Source organism: Phyllostomus discolor, chromosome 5 (genome assembly GCF_004126475.2).
Source record: "Phyllostomus discolor isolate MPI-MPIP mPhyDis1 chromosome 5, mPhyDis1.pri.v3, whole genome shotgun sequence".
NCBI lineage: Eukaryota > Metazoa > Chordata > Mammalia > Chiroptera > Phyllostomidae > Phyllostomus > Phyllostomus discolor.
This window is the reverse complement of record NC_040907.2, coordinates 84,934,904-84,957,416: the sequence shown is the minus strand read 5'-3', so window position 1 is coordinate 84,957,416 and position 22,513 is coordinate 84,934,904. Positions and strand designations below refer to the sequence as shown.

Genomic DNA, 22,513 nt, shown 5'->3' with positions numbered 1-22,513 from the left:
CAAATACCATATGATCTCACCATTAACAGGAAACAGACAGTAACCAGAGGGGAGATGGGAGGGGATAATGCAGGGAAAGGGTGAAGGGTTTCTAGGAACAACTATAAAGGACACATGGACAAAACCAAGTGGGGTTGGAGTCAGGGGAGGGAGGTGGGGATGACTGGGGTGGGAGAACAGAAGGCTGAAAACTATACTTGAACAACAATAAAATTTAAAAAAAACACTGGAATGATAAAGACAATTTTATAGAGAGGGTGAAATGATAGGGGTATCAAGTGTTATATATTTTACAGATAAGAGGCACATGACAAAATGATTTATTTCCATTACACACCCTGTGTGACTATGCCCATTTGCTTTTGCCAATATATTACATCAAAATAAACAGGTTAATGTAAGCCCTGGCTGGCATAGCTCAGTGGATTGAGCGCAGGCTGCGAACCAGTGTGTCGCAGGTTCGATTCCCAGTCAGGGCACATGCCTGGGTTGCAGGCCTCAGCCCCTAGCAATTGTACATTGATGTTTTTCTCTCTCTTTCTCCCTCCCTTCCCTCTCTAAAAATAACTAAATAAAATCTTTTTAAAAAAACAACCATAAAACCATGCTATGTCAACAAATTTTTTTAAAAAAAGAGGTTAATGTAAATTTAAGTGTCAGACGCCCATTGTTTTATTAGCATTGTGTCTCACAATCTGCTCTCTGGGTTCTTCTTGAGCTACTGTTTTGAATTCTACTAAGTGAGCACTTTTATGAAACATTACTACTTTTTTCTTATTGGTAAATCATTTCAATTCAATGGAGAATAGGAAGCATTTTGTGTTTTCTCCATTTTTTTAATTTTTTATTATTTTATTACAGTTGTCCCAATTTTCCCCCGTTTGCCCTCCTCTGTCCATTTTCTTTAAGGTGCTAAATAATAGACTTAAAGTCATTCCTCCCTCATTCCTGCTTCAACCAGACAGCTGTCCCATTCTTTGCCTATATACTAATTTTTAAGCTACTGGAAATGAATATAAAACACACAATAAAGTGATAGCTAAATTAATATATTTTAATCTTCATATATGGTGCTAATATCTGAAGTATGTAGAACTGATGCATAATTTGGAAATGAACTGGGCAGATAGAACTAAAATCAGTGAGGCTATGCACCCTTTTTAAAAAATATTTTATTTATCTTTAGAGAGGGGAAGAGAGAGAGAAAGAGAGGGAGAAAAAACATCAATGTGTGGTTGTCTCTTGTGTGCCCCCTAATGGGGACCTGGCCCACAACCCAGGCATATGCCCTGACTGGGAACTGAACCAGCAGCCCATTAGTTCACAGGCCATCACTCAATCTACTCAGCTACACCAGCCAGGGCGCTGTGTAGCCTTTTAAATTAACACAGTAATTTGGTAAGTTAAGTTACATCAACAATTTCATTCATTCAATAATTTAGTTCAACTGCATGCATGCAAGTTCTTCTTTGAATGCTTATCTTCAGTGTAATTCTTAACAGGTTATAAGAAACATTTTGAAGTGAATAAATGTCTATTTAAAACAACTATAAATGTATCATAAAAATTAAAATGGAGTAAGAGCACAACCACTTTGTCATATAAATAATTTATGAGAATATTACCAAATTTTCTTTTAAAAGTATGTGCATCAGTTTATTCTTTTTTTCTCATTTAATTTTGTCATCAAGTGTAACATCACAGGGTGGGAAAAGGAAGGCTGAAATATGCCAGTTTCCCTGTTTTCCCTAATGTTGACAATACAGTAGTCCCCCTTATCTGTGGTTTTGCTTTTGAAGTTCAAGTTACCTGCAGGCATCCATGGTCCAAACGTATTAAATGGAAAGCTCCAGATATAAACAATTCATAAGCTATAAATTGGGCATCAATTTGAGTAGAATGGTGAAATCTGGCTCTGTCATGCTCCTCTCCACCTGGGATGCAAGTCCTCCTCATCCAGCGTCTCCACACAGCACGTGTGTGCTCCCCACCTGGCAGTCACCTGGTAGTCTCTCATTATCAGATAAGTTATGAGATGTTTGGTATGCTTTTCTTTTTTCTACTTTTTAAAATTTATTTTCATTTTACTTTTTCCAATACCATTTATCCCCTTCATATGTCCACCTCCATCCACCCGCTTCATCTATTCTTCTTTTAGAAACTAGTTGGCTTCTATAGAATAAAGAACCATACATGAAGTACACTAATTGTTCTTTTCATGATCTCATCATTGTAAAAATATTTTCCTGGCAGAAGTCTTCACCTAGTTTTAGCCTTTCAGCACTCAAAGATTATTTGGTTTATCTTTTATATATAGCTTTTTAGAATTGTATCATTATAGAAAATGTTAACTACTACAGCTAATGTGACTATAAATGGTTTATAGTGTTTTCTCTCCCAGCCTCTAAAATGGAAAGGCTAAATTGATTAACACTAATGAGTAGTGACTCTGGGCAGGGGAAGGAGTAGGTAGGCAACACTACTGAGTTTTAAGAAGATGTCTGATACAGATGTTTTCAGGAAGACAGTGGAAAGAGCAACTGCAACAATGATGAGAGTCCAGCTTCCATGTTGTTAGTGATTGCACTTGATTAGTAGTTTCAGTTGTTTCTCAAACTGTGGCCACAATTAGTCTCCAGAGTAGACTTAATGAAAGTTTACTGGCCTGATTATATGAAAATAAACATGTGTTGGATTTAAATATATTAGTTAAAAAAGAAGATGTTACACTGAGGTTTTTTGTTATTATTGTTTTTTTTTTAAGAGGACAGTCAGCCAACTCAATTGCATAACTTTAAAAGACCCCTAGGGTTGAAAATGTAAATGGCTCTGAAGGCCAGGAGCAAGCTGGGCAAAAAGGTAAGATAATGATGTGCAGGGCTGCCAAGGCATAACCGGGCAGCATTTGGTAGGAAATCCTTTGTGATCCTTCTTGGCTGTAACAGGAGGGACAAGGCAACTCATACATTAATCCTGAACTTGGGGATGAAGTGTAATATTACAGATCTCTGGGACAACCACCAAGAAACTGATTCTTTATAGAAGGGCTTCCTTTGTTTCACTAGATAAACTAGGAATTGTGGGAAAATAAAAGCTCTTTTTCAGTATTTCTTCATGTCCATTGTCTCATTAATATATAACTCTTAAGGCAAGAGACTTATTAGGTAGCAGCTGGCAAAAATTAGAAGGGAAAAACTTTACTACAGTATATAGATAGGTAGTAGATAGAGAGATAGATAGATAGATACACTTATAAATATATCCATTCGGCACTTTCTCTAACTCTTCCCTTTGAAGGACGGAAGAACAGTGTGATTTCCACATTCTTGTTCATTCCAGCTTGCTATTCCTTCAGTTTCTAGAATACTCTAATATAGCAGTCACTTAAATATACTCACAGAGAAAGCTATATAACTCAATGAAAACAGTGGTTATTTTAGCTTTTAGAATAAAACATATTCATGTCACACCCATAAGGGTAGCTTGCATGCACTTAGCAGGATGGCAGCAATTAGCATGAACTCAACATCATATGGGGGGAGAAAGTAGCTTTATAGTTGTTAGTATGCAAAACAGAGTTCATCTTGTATTATTCTTTATTAATTACTGTATTTTTCCCATATGAACTGTATATCTACTTTTGGCACTCCCCCTGCCACATATAAATTAAAAACCCGATTTAAACAAAAATCCTAATCCCCTGGAATCTCTTAAAGGGAATGTCCATACAGTTAGCCACTGTAAACATTATTGCTTCACTATAAAGTCACTAATCATCATCATAAGGCTGAAAGCACCAGAATATGAATTAAGAAACTCAGGTTCCTGCCCTGGCTGGCATAGCTCAGTGGATTGAGCACGAGCTTCAAACCAAAGTGTCACAGGTTCGATTCCCAGTCAGGGTACATGCCTGGGTTGCAGGCCATGACCCCCAGCAACCGCACATTGATGTTTCTCTCTCTCTGTCTCCTTCCCTTACCTCTCTAAAAATAAATAAATACAATCTTAAAAAAAAAAAAAAAAAAAGAAAAAAAAGAAACTCAGGTTCCTGGCTTGACTCTGAAACAAGTTTTGTGGCCTTGAACATCATTTACATAGTACAGCGGTGGGGGCTGGGGGAACGACCTCACTTCTTAAGATGACTGGGTTAGCTGCTGTTGACTTGTCAGTTACCTAGAAACAAAGATTTTGTAAGACAAGTGCTCACAGAACATAAATATGCTCAAGATGATCAACTATGCTTAGAATAAGCAAAATAAGTGTTGTTCATGTGTGATTCCAGCACTATCACTGTCTCAATGTGAAATATTTTTCTGCCTTTGGTCATACTCTGTAACTCATACCAAGAAGCTCTAGTTTTATATGTATCCAGCATATAAAAAATTGAAGAAGTAATAGGATTTATAGACAGTGTATAAATTGTAGCCTTGTGGATAAAAAAGGGGCCACATACTAAACCTGAGAAGCTCAGGGGGTGCCCACATGGCAGGCCTTACAAACCCAGTGACCAAAGTAACCACACAAGTGGTATAAATGTAAAAATTCCTAACTAAGAGAGGGTCATGGTGGATAGTCATGTCCTAGGCCTACAGCTTCCTTGACAAAGGTCAACCTTTAACTTTGAAATTTCAGTCTGCTGTCATTGTACGTCTAAGATAACATACTTTTCCAATGTCAGAGTAATCTTCTTTTCCAGGTCTCTTGAAGACACAACCACAGGCACCAGAGCAGGAGGCCACATTGTTGTCTTGTTGCCCACATACCACCTCTGTGTGCTGTAAATGCTAATTATTAACTATCCTGTGCCCACCAACATAAAAGAAACAAGTCTCTGTTTTACATTTTATACAGTCTCAGAGATTTCCCTGCTTTGCTTTCTCCTGCCACCCTAATCTACCACCATGTAACCCCCTTTACGTTTCTTCCTTTGATTCTAATGTATAAAATAAGTTGCAAAACTGCCCTTCTTTGGAGCATTTTCTCAGTCTGTTGAGATCTTTGTTCCTAGCAATTGTCACCAATTTGGCTCAAATACATTCTTATAAACCTTTTTCTTAGGCTGGATATTTTTTCATCAATAGCCTGATTTCACATGAACTATAACATAGCTATATAAAGTATTAATACTGTTGTATCTAACATTAACTATCTTTCTACAGAGTAACTATCTTTTCTTACAGAGATTTAATATTTTAGGTAAAATAATATTTGAAAATATCTGGCAAATTTTGATGTGATTACATCTCCAGTTCTTAAACCTACCCTGTGTTTTATGAAAAATTGACTTTTAAAATGTATTATAGTAAAAATGAACATACTTATTTATGAGGATGTCTTTCCCAACACATAGCACTGTAAAGGCATAAGAATTAGCTTTAGCCCTGGCTGGCGTAGCTCAGTGGATTGAGCGCGGGCTGGGAACCAAAGTGGCCCAGGTTCGATTCCCAGCCAGGGTACATTCCTGGGTTGCAGGCCATAACCCCCAGCAACCGCACATTGATGTTTCTCTCTCTCTCTCTCCCCCCCCCTCCCTTACCTCCCTAAAAATAAATAAAATCTTAAAAAAAAAATCTGAGCAAGCACTGATTATCATTTCAAATCTCATTTAAAAAAAAAAAAAGAATTAGCTTTGTATGGCCCAGAGTTTTGGTTATGAATATAAACATAGAAAGGAAAAAACAGAATGATTTTTAAACCTCAGACAAACCAAGGAGTATGTTATTGGTTCTCATAATATCAGAGAATCATAGACATCTACCATAATTCAATTTTCCACCCAAACTTAAATATAATTGTTTTCTACAATAATTCTGATCGAAACTCACCCATCTTACTGGAAAAACTTCAAAGACTGCTACTTTGCAAAATAGCACATTCTATTTTTAAACATTTCTTAGAAAACCTTTTCATATTCTGAGCTAAAAAGGTTTCTCCATAACATTTTACCCATCCAGTGTTACTCATCTTAAGTCATACACGACTAATTCGTTTTCTTCCACATGAGAGCCCTTCTCATATTTGATGCTAGGCGTCATTTGACACAAGCCTTCACCTTTCCTAAGCTAAACAGCCTCGGTAAATCCAACTTTTCCACTTCTTCTTTTACTCCCTCCCTTCCTCTCTTCCTCCCTACCCAAGCACTAATTGAACATACTAGGTATTAGGCATAGGTCTGTACGTATGAAGTCAATTCTAGACCCTTACCTTCTTTAAAATTCTTTTCTGGGTTTATTCCATTTCATCAACATCTTTTTTTTTAAGAGTCCTCAGAAGTAAATATTTTCAGAATGTGGAAGAACTATTACCTCTCTTGCTCTGAAAGCCCTATTTTTATTGATGTAACCAATTCCTTCTGCCTGTGCCTTGCTAACATCTTTCCCCTAATGCCATTCCTCCAAATGGGACTATTTTGGACTTTTGGGGGTAAAATCTACAGACACATGGATTTCGTTTCCATCAACCAAATGTCTGTAGTTTCTTCATAAACATGTAAGTTGCTTTGCTTACAGGCTGTCTTTTCCACTTAGAGGATTTGGTTTTGCTTAGAATTTGGATGCAGCATTTTTAACTCCATTACAGGTTAAAATAGGTCCTTGTCCTAGAACACTGTATGCCTCCCTTGTTACTGCTGCCTTGATAAGCTATTGCTTGTTTTAACTTTCTAATTATTTCTTTGGTTTGGCTACTTTTTAGAAAGAGGTTTTACTGTTGGCCAGGAGCAGGCATGGACAAACAGGCCAATCAGTGATCAGATGGCTTCAGTCCAGAGTAACTATCTCCATCAGAAGAGTAAACTGCTTCTGAGTTATAATGATTGCAGGCTTTCTTTCCCTTTTTTACTTATTGATTGGTTTATATTAAAAAAGAGAATTAAATTATCCCTCATTAGTTACATACAGCTGCCATGTAGCTTGCTCTTTTAATTTTTTCATTTTAAAATCAAGGAGTTCCTAATTTCCAAATTATCCCCAATATTACTGATTTCTTCATTATAGAAACTATGGATGATGATAAAAAATAGTAATAATAAATGCAAATAGTTAAATGTATCTACTAGGTCATCATATTTATTAGGCATATTATACTTCATCCTCTCAATTACTCTACAAAATAGGTAGTTTCATCTCCTTTGACAAATCAGGAAACTGAGACAGAGAAGTGAAGCAGCTTGCCTAATTTCACCGAGCCAGTAAATGACTCACCACCATGCAAAGGTGTCCAACCCGCAGCCTGAGGACCTTATGAGGCTCAGGATGGCTATGAATGTGGCCCAACACAAAATTTTAAGTTTACTTAAAACCCTTTTTTGCTCATCAGTTGATCACTAGTGTTTGTGCATTTAATGTGTGGCCCAAGACAACTCTTCTTCCAGTGTGGCCCAGAGATGCAAAAAGTTTGGACACCCCTGGTAGAGGAAGGCTGTGTCTTCCTACCATTCATGTAGATGGTATTTATTTTTAGGTAATCCTGTGTTTTGTGTGTGAGGAGGTCATTTAAGGCTATGGCTCAAACAGGTAGCATGGCATTCTGTGTGGTTTGTTGCAAATTATGAGAGTTTCACAGGGGTTCTAGTCTTGGTTCTGACACTAAGCAGCTGCAATAACCTTGGACAAAACATTATATCTGAGCAACATCTCCATGATCTATAAAAAAGAGAAAAATAATCTTAGCTTCACAATATTAGGAAGATTAAGTGATTTCATACTTGTAAAAGCATCCACGACAGACCTGTATACCCAGTAGAAGAAGCTTCATAGACATTCATTCAGTGTCCTGAACTTTCGAATCCCAATTCAGGGACACATCGTCATATCCTTGTATCTCCCATTGCCATCATACTTGGAAAATCTCAAAGGAGTGACATCATATAGAACAAATGTCCCTTCTTTAATTAGTGATTATCTCAACAATATATATTTTTGAAGAATCAGGAGAGGAAGTGCAGTGGTGTGAAAAGGAGAGTAACAAAATCCCAGTTTGAGTGTTAATGGAAATGGATCCAAGGGATGCTCAACATAAATATTTTCAAAGACTACATGGGGTAAACTAGGAATTAGAGAAAGGAAAGTGAGAGAATGCAACTTGCAGTGGGTTCAAAAGCCGTTTACAACTGACTTGCAATTGGGAAACACAAATATTTATGGTGCATAATCTGAGTAAAAATGCTTTCCTTACTTTTATGCTTCTTTCTCCAACTTGCCTCAGTTTCCCTAGTTGCAAAAAGGAAATGACAGTACCAACTCCAAAAGTGCTATGAGAATGCATGAAAACAGGAAAGATTCTTAGAACAGTAATTGGGACACAGTAAGAATTCAATAAATGTTATAAACTGCTATTATTATTTGGCTATTCTCTTTTCCCTCATGGGGAAACATCCTTATTCCTTTAATTGATGTCCAGAATGGCAAACATGCTCTTCTACATTGTCCTTCAGCTCTTTAAAACTGCATGGATGCTCAGTCTGACCCTGTAAGGCCTTTCAGATGTTGATTAAGTCAGGCAAGAAAGGGTTACAGATTAAGAAAACAATGAAAGGTTCTCTCAGGGATGTGCTCTCAGTTCTTTCACCTACTTGGGAAAAATGTAAAGGCATAAAAATGTAGAGAACGGTAAACTAAATATACCACACACTTAAAGGTGTGTCCTATTTGTTTCCAACCTTTTAAAATTAATTCAATAAGTACTTTTAATATACCTATTAGGTGCTGGGAACTGAGAAATAAAATATAACTCATAAATTATTATTCCCTTTGTATATCTCTCTAATCCTGTGTCCCTTGTTCCCTCCTCAAATATAACTACTGTAAACAATTTGATGTCAAGCCTTTCTGTCCAGGTTCTTACACATTTATATTCACAACAAAAAATAGCATTCTTTGTGCATTTGTACATATATATAAATTACATCATACCTACCTTTCTGCAGCCTGATGTATCATGCTGATACTAGTTCATTCACCGTAACTGCTGTATCATATTCTATCATGTGACTATTCTATACTATTATGTATCCATTTCCTACTGATGGGTATTTCAGTTGTTCCAGTTTTTGCTATTTCAAACAATGTTGCTGTATACTAATCTCTTTGTATTCGTAAGTAAGAATTTCTCTGGGAATAAATCTAGTTGTGGAATTGCTATGTTGTGTGAGGAATACATTTTTAATTTTAGTAAAACTACCATATGCTCTTAAAAATTCATGGGATTTCCTACTGTTGGCATTTCAAATTTTTGCCAAATTCACAGGTGTTGAATGGTTTTAATTTGCATCTCCTTATCACTATTACAGTTATTCATGCCTTTAAAATGTTTGTTGGCTATGCAGATTTCCTCTTCAGTAAGCTGCCACTTAATAACCCTTATCCATATTTCTAATGGACTGCCTGTCTTGCTTATTAATATAGAAAAGTCATTTGTATATATAACAATCCATATTCTTATATAGATTGCAAATATCTCCTGTTAGTCTGCTGCCTTTTTTAAAAAATCTCAGCCCATAATGTCTCTGTCACCTCAAAATTTTTAATTTTGATATGATTAAACCTGTCATTTTTAGGGTCTGTTGTTTTCAGCCTTGCTGAAAATATCATGGGTATCAGGAAAGCCAGTTGGTACAATGAAGCAAGCAATGTGATGGAAGATTAAGAGACATAGGTATGAAGTGGGTCTGAATCCCCAGTCCATCATTTATTAGTTGTATGATGGAATAATACAATCTCTGAGTCTGTTTCCTCAAGCATGAGAAAGCTACTTTACACATCTGTCCATTTATCCAACAAGTATGCTTTAAGTAGCTATGACATGCTGGCACCATTCCAGCGCTGAAATTACAGTGGTAAATAAGATACACACGGTTCTTGCCTTTATAGAGCTTATATTACAGTGGGGGAAATAATGACCAAATTAAAAAAAAAACAAACTGAATAATATGCAACTGAGATGATATTGTGAAAGTGTTCTCTAAGTTAAGAAGTATTATGCAAACATGTGGTATTATGACTGCCATTATTCGGGACACTGTGGAAAGTTTCTCTAAAGTTGCTTACAAATTGAAGATGTAATTATTCTATTTTATGTGAAAACAAACTAATGGTCAAGTTATACAAGACAAATGACTACTAGGTAAAAAAGAGTTTTACACTGGAGGACATCATGGACTTTCACCAAAACCCCAGAGACTTCATTTCGTTTGGGTCAAAGCATTCCTCCAGCCTTGTCTGAACCAGTCTTCCACACAACGCCTTTATACCGGCCAGACAGGTCTATTCACTGCCCTCAGCCTGTGCAGCGTATCTTCTACTTTTCTTGCCTGATCTTAGTTAGCTTCTTTTAAAACTGTCCTCTCCTAAATCATACAAAGTACATTCCATATTGCCACTTATTTCAGTTTTACTCATGTAATGGGGTCCAGAACTTGGGGTGCCCAGGAATATAGGAAATCCTCCATAGGCCTGTCTGGGGGATGGCAGACATGGAGCAGGGCCAATGAGAGTTATTTTGCATATCAGTAACAGCAGACTAGTCTTCCAGCCAGAGCAGAGCTAGAAAGGTATGCATGACTTCAACCCAAGAGGTAACTGGAAAGCAGTTCCCCCAGTTACCATACCTCTGGGAGAGCTTGGAGATAGTTTGCTCCACACCAGGGGACCACACCTGCCCAGACTAACTATGGCAGCCAAGAAAGGCAAAAAATACCAGAGTGCTAGCAGTTGTAGCCGATTGTGGGAGGAGTCAGAAATGGGGTTAGGGAGGAGGTTCCAGGCTGGGACTTAAACTAAAGGGGGGGAGGGGGGTCAGGAGACAATCACAGGAAGGGCAATTCCAGACCGTTTGGGAAGGAAAGGGGTGAACGGACTCTTGCTGGTGGGACACGAGAAGGTGCCATATGGCTTTGGATTAAGAACTGGAGATTGGGCGACACAGCTGATGGTGCCAGGAAGTGCAGGAGGCCTGCCAGTTGAGCAGGGATTACTGAGAGGAACTGGGAGAAGTGAGCTGTAACTTCTGTTCTTTTTCTTCTGGAGAACAGTACTTCTGATTGGCATGTTCTGAGACAGGCCTGACTGGGCAAAGTGGGGAAGGAAGGACTGTGTGTGCTTGTGGGTATTTTAAAGGGACTTTGAAATTTAACTGTGGCATTCCACCATTACTCTAAACCTGTATAACTTTTGATAAATAGTTCCTTTCCTTTTTACCAAACTCTGGCATTGAGAGCCACAGTTCCCAACACCTGGTGGGGGGCAAGATGAACCTAGAACAGAAGACCCTGGGGGAGGCGGTTTGTTTTGGTGACAGTATCTGGGCTCCCCCACGGGTCCCATTCTGTAACATTCATACACTGTAATTTCTAATCAATATTTGCTACTTCTAAACTGACAGGAAGAAGGTGGGAAAAGAAGCTGTGTACATATAGGTATTCTTTCCTCATTATTTTCAATACAATGTAAAAATCCAATAATCTTCCCTATTTAGGATTTTAGCAACTGAAATAATGCTGATCAAGTGGAAAAGGCAGGGAATAAAAAAACTGTTTTCTTGTAGGGTAAAGTTTTAGGGGTTAAGGCATCAGATTAAGCATTATTAAGAAGCTCAAGACCTCAAGACCATATGCAATTTGATGTAGACAGTTGGGCAAACAGCTAAAGCTTAATCTGGTTATGTGGAGCTCCCAGGATTTTCTAAAGTTGTGATTTAAATCCATAAAACAATTTTCAAAATACACTAATTTATAATGAGTCCATCTATAGGTGAGAAATAGTAAGAAAAACTTTTTAATAAGGAGTTTAACTTTTTTATTTCTCATTAGTTTTTTAAATTTCTCATTAGTTAATAGAACTCATGAAGCTTAAAGAAAAAGAACAAAAAAAATCAGAAAATAAAATCTTCATCACTTTTCATTCTCTCCAGAAAAAGCGCTGGATGTTAAACCTAATCTCCATATCACCAGATAATTATCATTTTAAAATGTAAATAAATGTGTATTAGTCAAGTTAATTAAATCTCTCTTCCAGGCATGCAAAAAAAAAAAAGTTAGGGTTGTAAAGATGAACATAATTAAGTTTCTGTGGGTAATAGCCACTAGTTTTGAGTACCTAATGCTAGCTAGCTTGTATTAGGAACTTTATATATATATTATCTTATAAGAACCAATCTTTACTATGTGTCATACATATTTTAGAGATAAGGTAAAAGGAGTAGAGAATTAAACCCAAGAGTGTATGGTTAGAGAGGTAAGTTTTCAAAAGTTAGTAACATGAAAATAAGTGAGAAGAACTGACACATTAGTTCATCCCCACTGTAACCTCCTTATCTGGGCTCTCTCTTAGCCAAGACACTATGGAACCAGATTAATTTTTCTAAATGATGCTTTCATCATTTAACTCTCCATTATAAAAACCTGGTTTACAAAATCTAGATGAAACTTCTTAGCCTCAGATTCAAGAAACCTCAAAATTTAACTGATCTGTAGTCGTCACAAATTTATTGAGCAGGTAATCTATATTAGGCTCCAAGAAAATATGACTCTGTCCATAAATTGCTCATAGTACAGTGTTTCTCAAATACATTTGTTATTGCTTCTGGGTCCTTACCCACTTATTTCCTTCAAAGGAATGTTCTGCTCAATTCTACAATCCTTCCTTTTCTTACATATCAAAATCCAAGCTATTTAAGATTCATCATCAATCCAACTCCTTCATGAAGCACACACTAAACATTTTTGCTACAAAGCAGTCCCTCATCCCTTTGTGCCCCCCAAGAACTAGATTCCAAACTTGTGTGGACTTGATTCCTGACCTGCAGACTGCAAGGCCCCTCCCCTCAGAGACTCTGAGTCAGTAGGTCTGGCTTCCCCCAATCTAGAGCGAATGTGCATTTAAATATGTGTGTCCAATTCCTAAGGCCATGCTCCTTGTACTGATGCTACCTCTCAGACAGCGGGTTTGATTTTCCCTCCTTTTACAAAACCGACTCATTTTCTGAGTACTCTGGTGTCACAATCTTGATCTCAACCTTATTCATCCCGACAATTTTGGCTACATAATTGCCAACTACCTCCTGGCCCTAAGCACAGTCTTGGCATGATGAAGAAGTAAAATAGTTTAGTTTCAAGCGGTGTGTGTGTATATGTGTGTTTTGTTAACAATATAACTCACCTCATTAGACTAAGTTGTTTTGTTGGGTAAAATGGTACGCGCAGGAAAGCATATTTACTGGCCTGAGTGAATTAAAGGTTCAGCTACTGCGCCTGTTTGCACCAGAGGACATGAAAGATTCTCCCAGTGTACTGCAGATTTCTTGAAGCAGAGACTGTCTTTTATATTTAGATTGACAGTGCCTAGCACATCCCTGTTATTGAGCATGTGTTGAATAAAAAAATCAATGAGTATATTTAATCAAAAGTTTACTGAGGCAATATATTTTTGTGTCTCCTTGGTATCAGTTTTAAAGAATGTGGTATTCAATGTAGACAGCCTGTTTCCTTCTAAAAAACAAATGCAAACTATTAATTCCAAAGTTTGCACTAAGGATTTTATTATGCATCTTACACAACTCAAGCACTGATAAGAATATTGTTTTCAGAATATATTGCAATACAACTGGGGCATTTCCACTTACTCTCTTAATTGTAAAAAGAAAAGATTAGCACTAGTAAACCTAATTTACAAAAGGGACCAGGCAGCATTTCAGTAGCAGGACTTTTAAGGGGCTGATGTAATAACCACACCATTATTTCATGGAGAAACAGGGCTTGTACAACTGTGAAACTAGTGTGGCTGCTTCGTGCTGGTGAGTTTGAAGCAGACTTCAGGCAGTAAATCTCAGAGAAAGAACCAAAACCAAAAAAACCTTGTGACACATGTCATTTCTTTTTTGGAGTTGGAATAGAGAAAAGGCCAAAGGAAAGCAGGCAATGCCTTCCTTGAAAACACAAAGGAATAACAATCCCCCAGACTATGGACAGAGGGACATGAAAGAGCCTCAAAGTGCCATTTTGACTACAGGAAAGTACAGCCAACTGAGTATTTTTCTGACAGCTCAAAGCACTCCCCTTCCTAAGCGTGACTTCACCACTGACATTAAAACAGTCATGAAATCTGTATTTCCCAAATATCAAGAAAGCCACCAGCTCCAAGAAAATGTGTCTTCCCGTCACAACTTAAGGAAAGCCTCTAGAATGGGAGCAGAGAAAGTCCAAGTACAGGCTCCCTCTTCCTTTGCCTGCCTTGGACGCCACTGAACAGTCCTCCCAGAGGCACAGAAGAAAGTCAGTTGATTATAACTGAATTTTCTGGAAAATTGAAAGTGGCCTAATTTTATTTTATTTTTTTGTATTATGGACACATTCTGATCTCTTCTTTAAAGGCTTGAGTTAATCTTTAATTTAACTCATCAGTGTTACAGTGGATAAACTTTGATGCTGCCAAAAAAAATAATAAGCTCCCCCCAGTATCCACAATATCTGTTAAATGTAAAGAAAGATTCTATTAACCAAATTCTGCTAACCATACAGAAAAAAATAATTTAAATATTTAGAGTTTTATAAATAAACCTAAATGATGAACTCTATAAAACAAAAATTTACATGAAAAGCTACTGCTGGTCTCTCTCTGATCAATGTCTTCAGACTGCAGTCATTCTCCTCAGAAAGAGTAACTCCCTTCCCTTGTAAACTGCCTAATTTTCTCCTTAAGGGTGTTCCCCGATTTATTACCAGTAAGTAGATTAAGTTTGAAATGTACATCTGTTGTTCCTGATCACCTCCATTTAAAATTAATTTCCCTTGCATGCTCTCCATATACATGAATCTTTTAGTTTTATATATTTAGTGTTTAAATGTCCATCTATCTATCTATCTATCTATCTATCATCTATTCTTATCATCCATGGGGAAGTCATTCTGATTTTTCCATTCTCATCTATAATAATAGGCAAAATGCTATTGCTTTCATCACACTCACATGAGAAGAGCACATTTACACAGGCTCCTGGCTAAGGCTATATGGAATTGTAGAAGATGTGATATTTTAGGAATCAGAAGGCTCATACATGGTATCGCTACCTCTAGTATGTGACCTTTGGTAAATCATCTATCTTCTTTGAGACTCAACTCTATCCCCTGTAAAGTAGGTATGTTGATATAGGACTTATCTCTCTAAAAAGTTTTTTGTGAGGTATCAAAACAGATAATATGTATAAAAAATGCATTGAAGAACACCTATTCAATAAATAAATATATTACTATACTTGTAGTATATTTAAGTGATAACTAAAAGTCAAAATATAACAGATATATGTAATATAAAAATAATTATTCAGTAAATTCATGAATCATAGCTTTGTTTATATCACTAAGACAGAAATTTATTTTTTATTTCAGTAACAACTTAATGCTATAATTATAAATCTCATTATATAGAAATAATGATATAACATGTCCCCTTCCCCAAATATGACTGTGAGGTGTAAACAGAGTTGTATAAATACACACACATTGTCATTTACAGAAAGGTTACACAGCTATACATGCATTGATGAAGCAACTATATTACTGAAACATGCCTAAACTGAACTGTGATAATTTTAAATGCATCAAAGAGATATTGTTCTTTGAAGGACTTGTACTGTGAATATGTTTGCAAATGTCAATTTCCCAATTCTTCCTCTATGAACGGTAAATGGGATGTGAAGAGAAAAGAGCACTGCACTGGGAACCAGCCTTCACTTTATCTACAAACAACTGCTTAACATTTACTATATGTCAGGCATTTGCCTAGCAGGGGTGTCTAACCTTTGGCATCTCTGGGCCACACTGAAAGAAGAGTTGTCTTGGGCCACACAATAAATACAGAAACACTAATGAAAACTGATGAGCAAAAAAAAGGTTTTAAGTAAATTTATAATTTTGTGTTGGGCCGCATTCATAGCCATCCTGGACCGCATACAGCTGGTGGGCTGCAGGTTAAGATACTTAGAGATACATCACTGAGCAATGCAAATAAAAATCTCTGTCCTTATGAAGCTGGCATTTGGATAGGATGGGACAAGCAAAATCCTATAACATCATAAGTAAATTATTAGAAGATTCCAAGTGCTAGGTAAATGAGTAAGTATTTAGGTTATAATTGTTACAGGGGAAAGAAAAAAGAATGGTGTAAGATCTGGTATGTGTAAATATGGTAGCGCAGTTTCCAGTGTTAAACAGAGTGGTTACAATAGGTCTAATTAAGAAAGTATTAGGAAGACTGCCATGCAGGTCTCTGTGGGAAAAAAATCCAGCCAGAAGAAAAAGCCAGTGTAACAGTAAGCCCCATTTGATTTTGACAAAATGATCTTGTGAAAAATACCCCATTTTGCAGATAAGTAAACAGCATCTCAGAGCGACTTACGGTGACAGAGCTAGTCAATAATAAAGCCAGAACTAGAAACCAGGTTTCTTGACTCTTGGTCCAGTCCCATTCTTCTGTTTTGTGCCTCTGCTTACCAATCACAGAGAAAGTGCTTTGTTTCCTCTAAAGCACTGAGTAAATGTAAAGTGCCCTCACTGCTGTGAGTGCTGCTGTTATTATTCATCAGGTACTCTGATATTTCTTGAAAGGTAGGTGAAGATCAAATAATTTCATTTCTCCTTCCTTTGTGCTTCTTGGGTGGATTATTTTAATATCAGATTATCAGTTAAAGTAATTATATTTCTTTGACTATCTGATAAAGAAAAGACGTTTAACATAGAAATAAATTATAAAATAGCATTTACAAAAACATGAAAAAGAGCTGATGAAAAGATGAAGAGAACATGTTGCCCAGTGACTCAGGAGAGAACTGTACTTCTCAAGAAGGGAAGGGGGAGGATCTTTGAATATATTAGGACTAGAGGTCCCTGAGTTAAGTTACTACATGACTCTGGCCTTGAAGAAATAATGAACTTAAAGTAAAAATGTTAAAAACAGACACCACAAAAGAAGAAAAAAGTAGAAAAGATAAGAATAGCAGGAAGGGGGTTGGAGAGGAAAAGAGAAGAGATTTAAAAACTTTTTTCCAGTAAAATATGAGAATATTATACAATAAACAATATTAAAGAAGAAAGAGTGAGAATCAGATTTCAGACACAGTAGACTTGAGAGCTGGTGGAATTACTAACAGCAAAAGGGAACAGAGAGGAGCGTTTGAAAGGTGAGCTTTCTTTTCGTCATGCTAGGTTTAAGGTGGCAGTGAGTTCTCACAAGTGGAAAGGGTCTAATAGATAAGAGGTAAATTTGAAAGATGTGTATCATCTAGAGCTGTTTCGTCCAAAACAGTAGTCCCCCACCACATGTGGCTATTGAGCACTTGCAATTGTGGCTAGCCTGAACTGAATATGCTATAAGTATACATATACACCAGTTTTGAAGATTTCATATTAAAAAAGAACATCACATCTCATTAACATTTTTTGCATTGATTGCATGCTAAGATAACATTGGCACGAATTGAGTTAAATGAAATACATTAAAATAACTTCCCGTGTCTCTTTTTAATGTGACAACTAAAAAATTAAAAATTAGTATGTGGCTTGCATTATATTTCTACTGCACACTGCTGATATAGATATGTATTAGCATCATATAAAAAGAAGCGAACTTAGGGGTAAATCTTCAGAGGTGTCTCAACTGAAAACAGATATGGGAGAAAAAGAACACATCACAACAGTTAATATTTAATGAGCACCCTAAGCATTATGCTTATTTTAAGTGCATCATCTTATTTGTTCCTCCCAACAACCTTAGGAAATATTAGTCTTCTTTTACAAAATAAAAAAAAATAAAGCCTAAAGAAGTTAATCTGCCCAAGGTCATAGTTAAATGTTGGCACTGGGATTCAAACTCATGACTGATCCCGGATCTCAGGTTCTAAATTGTCATATCTTCAATTCTAGAACAATTTATACTCTGCAATTGTTAAATTGTTAGATTTTTTAAATGGTTATATTTAAACTAACAATTTATTAGAATGGTTCATTGTCAGTGTAACTGATATACCAGTGATGTCCTGATTCAATGAAGAGAAAGTACAAATGTGTAAATTTGTAACTTTAGAATTATGACGAACTACTACTGATGTTGGTATATTTTCACCATGCTGGGCCTAGGAGTTTCCAGGGTAACTTCTTGTCCTTTATTGAGGTGTACTCCTAAAAACTCAACCCTGTCCTGCGCAGTGGTACAGTGGAGCTTATCATGGGCAGGGCCCGGAACAGCAGAGCCCGGCTGTCTGAATATGACTAGATCTATGGCATGGATCCACTTAAATTTTAAATCATAAAAGAACCTGAACTTTCCAAATTGTGATTTAAATGTTTTGGAGGGAACTGGATTAAATTGCAAGCTTTGGTTGAAGAACCAAAAAGTAAGCTTACCCAAATGGATAATTTAAAAATGGACTTTGTCACCCTTAAAAATGCAACACTTTTGAGGAACAGAAAGAAAAAAATAGCTTGATATTTATAGACTGGAATCATAACACAGCAAAATCTCCTAGAAATATAAATTGGAATAAAAAATAAGGTATTTTTCATTTATGTTTGTACAAACTTATCTTCCTTTCCTTTTTACCTGTAATTTCTACCACCTATCTGGACTAGACAGTAATTATAAAACTACTGCATGTGTACAGTGATGGCTATAATTGCATAATTTCAGACACTTGTCTATATAAATTTTATCAAGCAGTTTGGCTCAAACACTTCTCCAGGCTTAAAACAAGGATTGCCATCAATTTACACTATGGAAATGGGAAAACAAAAGGGAATTTCAAGAGAAGAATTCTGTTTTGGAATAAAACTAATCAGTAGAGACATCCTGAGACTGTTCACGTTAGACATGAATCCCAAGGGGTGTCTCTTCCAACTGACCCACTAATTTACGAATTTTACTCCAGACCCTTCCCGCTCCCTGCCTTTTTTTTAAAAAATAGTGAGATGACTTGGAAGTGGTTATATTTATTAAAATAGCTCCTCTGAAGACACAAAGTTACTGAGAAATACTTATCTAAAGAGGAAGTATCACAATTGTATAGGGTAGAGCTTCTAAGAGCCTGCCCTTTATTTTGACCTTTCAGGTCAGTTCCCATGACTCATCCAACCAGTTAAGGAGTTATCCTTGGACTTGTTACCTTACTCATTACAATTCATAATGATTTGGAACAAAGATTCAGAACTGGAAGGAAAAAGCCCTAAAAATGATTTGTCCACTCATGTGCAAAGGTGTCAAGAGCTAGAGCTGACAGATCCAGACATAACAGATGGTCAACCAGTACTTGTATCCTGGAGGACCACTAAATTGACTCTCTTCTTTCCAAGAATATCCCTCCTTTCAAACTTCACTTGAGATTCCCATCATTACAATTGTCATTTGGGTAGTTAATCCTTGTAGCTGTGCTGCTTCTGATTTGTACATTAGCATAAAGTATGCTGCTTTGATGGGTTAATTTTAAGAACATATTGAGCACTTACTATGTGCCAGGCACTGTTATATGCAGGCACTAGACATATAGCAGTGGATAAAAATGACAAAAATCTCAGCCTTACTGAAACTTACATTCCAGTGGGGAACACATTCAATAAACAAGATAAATAAAATCAATAGTAAGTTAAACATTAGATGCTGAAGAAGAAAAAATGGAACAGGCAAGGGGAATATGAACTGTGGTGCGTGGGGTGGGCAAGACTGGAATTTTGGGTAAAGTGGCCAGAAAAGGCTTGGCATATAATCAGATAAATAGTGTGCACCTGAAGGGGTAGAGGGGCACGATCTAGGACTGATTAGTGTCAGCTGGACTAGGGAAGGGACAGGTGATTAGCATATTTTAACCAGCCCTGAAGTGGAGAGGAAACTGTATGAAAGGGAGAAGAGAAGCAAAGATAAAATATGGTCCACTTTAGACAAATGTGGGCTCCACGTTTCGCCTAGGACTGACTGGTCCTTTGAGCATGGCACAACACTTGCTCTTTTTTAGCCACAGACCCAGGCTCTGCTGCCAAAACCAGGCAGGTCACGGGACACCAACAGACATTCCCCCACCCCCACCCCAGCAGAGTCCAGTACTGGCCTGAGAAACAGAGAGAGAGTAGTTGTTGAGAGAACACTCCAGAGGGCCCTCCATTCTGATATATAAATGAAAACCTACCCACTGGCACCACTGTGCAAACCCAGGGAGGCAAAGGCAAGCACAGACACACCCCCTGGACGGTAGGCATGGAGCATCGAGGAGACGTGAATTCAACCACTTAGAGCCCAAACCCCGAATTTCCCGACGCTGGGTCGGTACCACAGGAGGAAAAACGGCGTTCCCCACGCCAGGCGGTGGAGGGTGGGAGCGAGTGCCAGGAAAAGGAGGCTGTGGGCGGCGAGAGGGCCCCGCTGCTGCGGGAGGAGGGAGAGTTCGTCGGGCATCCCCGGCGACGACCGGCTGCGGTCACACGACAGGGGGCTGGACGCGAGCTGGCGCCTCGAGGGGCCGGGATGGGACCGCGGACCCGGACAAAGTGCCCAACACCCGCCGGTCTCGCCCGACCCGTGCCCCCAACCCAGCCCAAACGTTCAGGGTCCCCTCCCCTGGCCTGCGCGGGCCCGGCCCCCCGACAGCGACGGGTTCCAGCGGTCGAACCCGCAGCTCCCGCGGCTCCCGCAGCGCCGCCCGCTCGGCCCTTCCCGCCCAGCGCAGCGGTCCAGAAGCGAAAGAAAGAAAGAGCGGCAGTGGCGGCGCGCGGCCCCACTCACCATGATCGCGGCTGCGGCGGCACAGGGACCCCGGCGGGTAGCGGTGCGCTGTCCAGGGTAGCTGGCGTCCCTCTGCCCCGCGCTCCCGCGTGCCCGCTCTACTTACCCCCACCCACGCCCACGTTCAGCGCGCGCGCGCCGCCCGCCCGCGCCTCCCCGCCCCCTCGGGCTCGCGCCGTCCCAGCGCCGGGAGCCTCACGGCCGTTTCGGGCGCCCGCGGCTCTCCGCCCCCTCCCCAAGCAGCGGCTTCGCTCGCGTCACCTGGAGGGCTGAAGGGGCGGGACCCAGCGGGCGAAGGGGCGGCTCCCCGCGGCCTCGCGCGCCGGTTCCCGGGCGCGTGGCTTCTCCCCAGCGGCCGCGACGCCTCCTGTCGGGAGGGCTGTGATTTGCAGGCCCAGCGAACGCCCTCTGCACGGGAAGACTCAACGTTCGCAGACTCGAGGCTAGAACCCACCCGCCACCTGCTTCTGTCCCTAGCCGCCCCTCCCCCCGACCCCGCACACCACCTCCAGAGGCTAGTATACCTGCAGGAGCAGTGGTGGGGGCAGGGATGTAGATGGCCAGGGCACTGGTGCTGCTGTTAGTTGGGCTCCATGGCTTCCAAGCACACGTTAAAGGGGGAACGGCTCTTGCTCATGTAGGTTTGTGGAATGTAGGTGGTTTAGAAATAGGAATCAGTCTGATTCCTTCAGGGATGAGGTCGGCAGCGAATCAGTCTGAGCAGGAAATTCCATTTCTCACACGACTCTACCTCCAGAGGATCTTATTCCAGAATCGAATGCCAACAATGGTTATTTTAACACTTACTTGTGAGCAGAAAGTATAGGATCTTAGATTCTGGGCCGTAGATTGATTTATGTATTTTTTTAATTTTTTATTTTTATTGCCCAAGATGAAAGATGTTGGGAAAGGTAGAGTGTTATATGACCTTTCCTCTTCGTCTTTTAAGTATTAAGAATGTGTAGCCCTGGCTGATTGACTCAGTTTGTTGGAGCATCTTCCTGTGTATGGAAAGGTTTCAGGTTGGATTCCCTGGTCAGGGCACATACCTAGGTTACCTGTTCAAACCCCAGTAGAGGCACATTCAGAAGGCAAAAGGAGGCAACCAATTGGTGTTTCTCTTGCATTGATGTTCCTCTCTCTCTCTTTCTCTTTCTCTCTCTCTATCCCCCCTCCCTTCCTCCCTCTCTCCCTCCTCCCCCACCCCGTTCCCCGTTCTCCCTCTCCCTCTCCCTCCCCCTCCCTCCCTTCCTCTCTCAAATCAATGAAAGAGAAGCATATCATTGGATGAAGATAAAAAAAAAAAAAAGAATGTGTACTTGCTTTAGGTGGCCAGTGTGGTAAACTGAAATGCAAGCGAAGTAAAACATTTATTGACAGTGGGAACATCACATCTAGATATGCACAGAGGAACCTGCAACATCAACTGAATATTCCACGCTCTAAGTGATGCAGACATATTTGTAGTTTTGTGAAGTAGCAGAGTGAATAAACAAAGGTGCCAGGTCTAAGTTTTAATTGTTATATAATCACCTAATACTTACAGTTTTCTGTAGTTACAGTGTTAAACCTCTGGTACATATGTATTTACTTATCAGGGGTGGTTAACTTGAGACCATAATAGGTAGGTATTTGTTAACCAAGTCTCATAAAATTTCACTGTCAGTGGGCCCAGGAGTCAGTTCTTCCATGTACTGGCTGTGTGATGTTGGATTAGTTACTTAACCTCTCTGTGTTCCACTTTCCTGATCTACAAAATG

The 22,513-nt window shown here is 39.0% G+C and overlaps 1 protein-coding gene and 1 long non-coding RNA gene across 2 annotated transcripts in view; both read right to left on the bottom strand.

The window, feature by feature from the left end:
- ELOVL2 (ELOVL fatty acid elongase 2) overlaps positions 1-20,877 on the bottom strand; it is an 84,647-nt gene extending 63,770 nt beyond the window's left edge. Inside the window, exon 1 of the mRNA XM_028513931.2 lies at positions 20,754-20,877. Within this exon, the coding sequence (XP_028369732.1) occupies positions 20,754-20,756 (3 nt within the window). The 5' untranslated portion in view covers positions 20,757-20,877. The remainder of the gene's footprint in view (positions 1-20,753) is intronic.
- Positions 13,127-14,857, bottom strand: LOC118500731. Its single transcript, XR_004903307.1, has 2 exons — positions 13,722-14,857; positions 13,127-13,620 (listed from the first exon to the last, which is right to left on the bottom strand). It is a non-coding gene; the product is annotated as an uncharacterized LOC118500731 (long non-coding RNA).
- Positions 20,878-22,513: the final 1,636 nt, after the last annotated feature.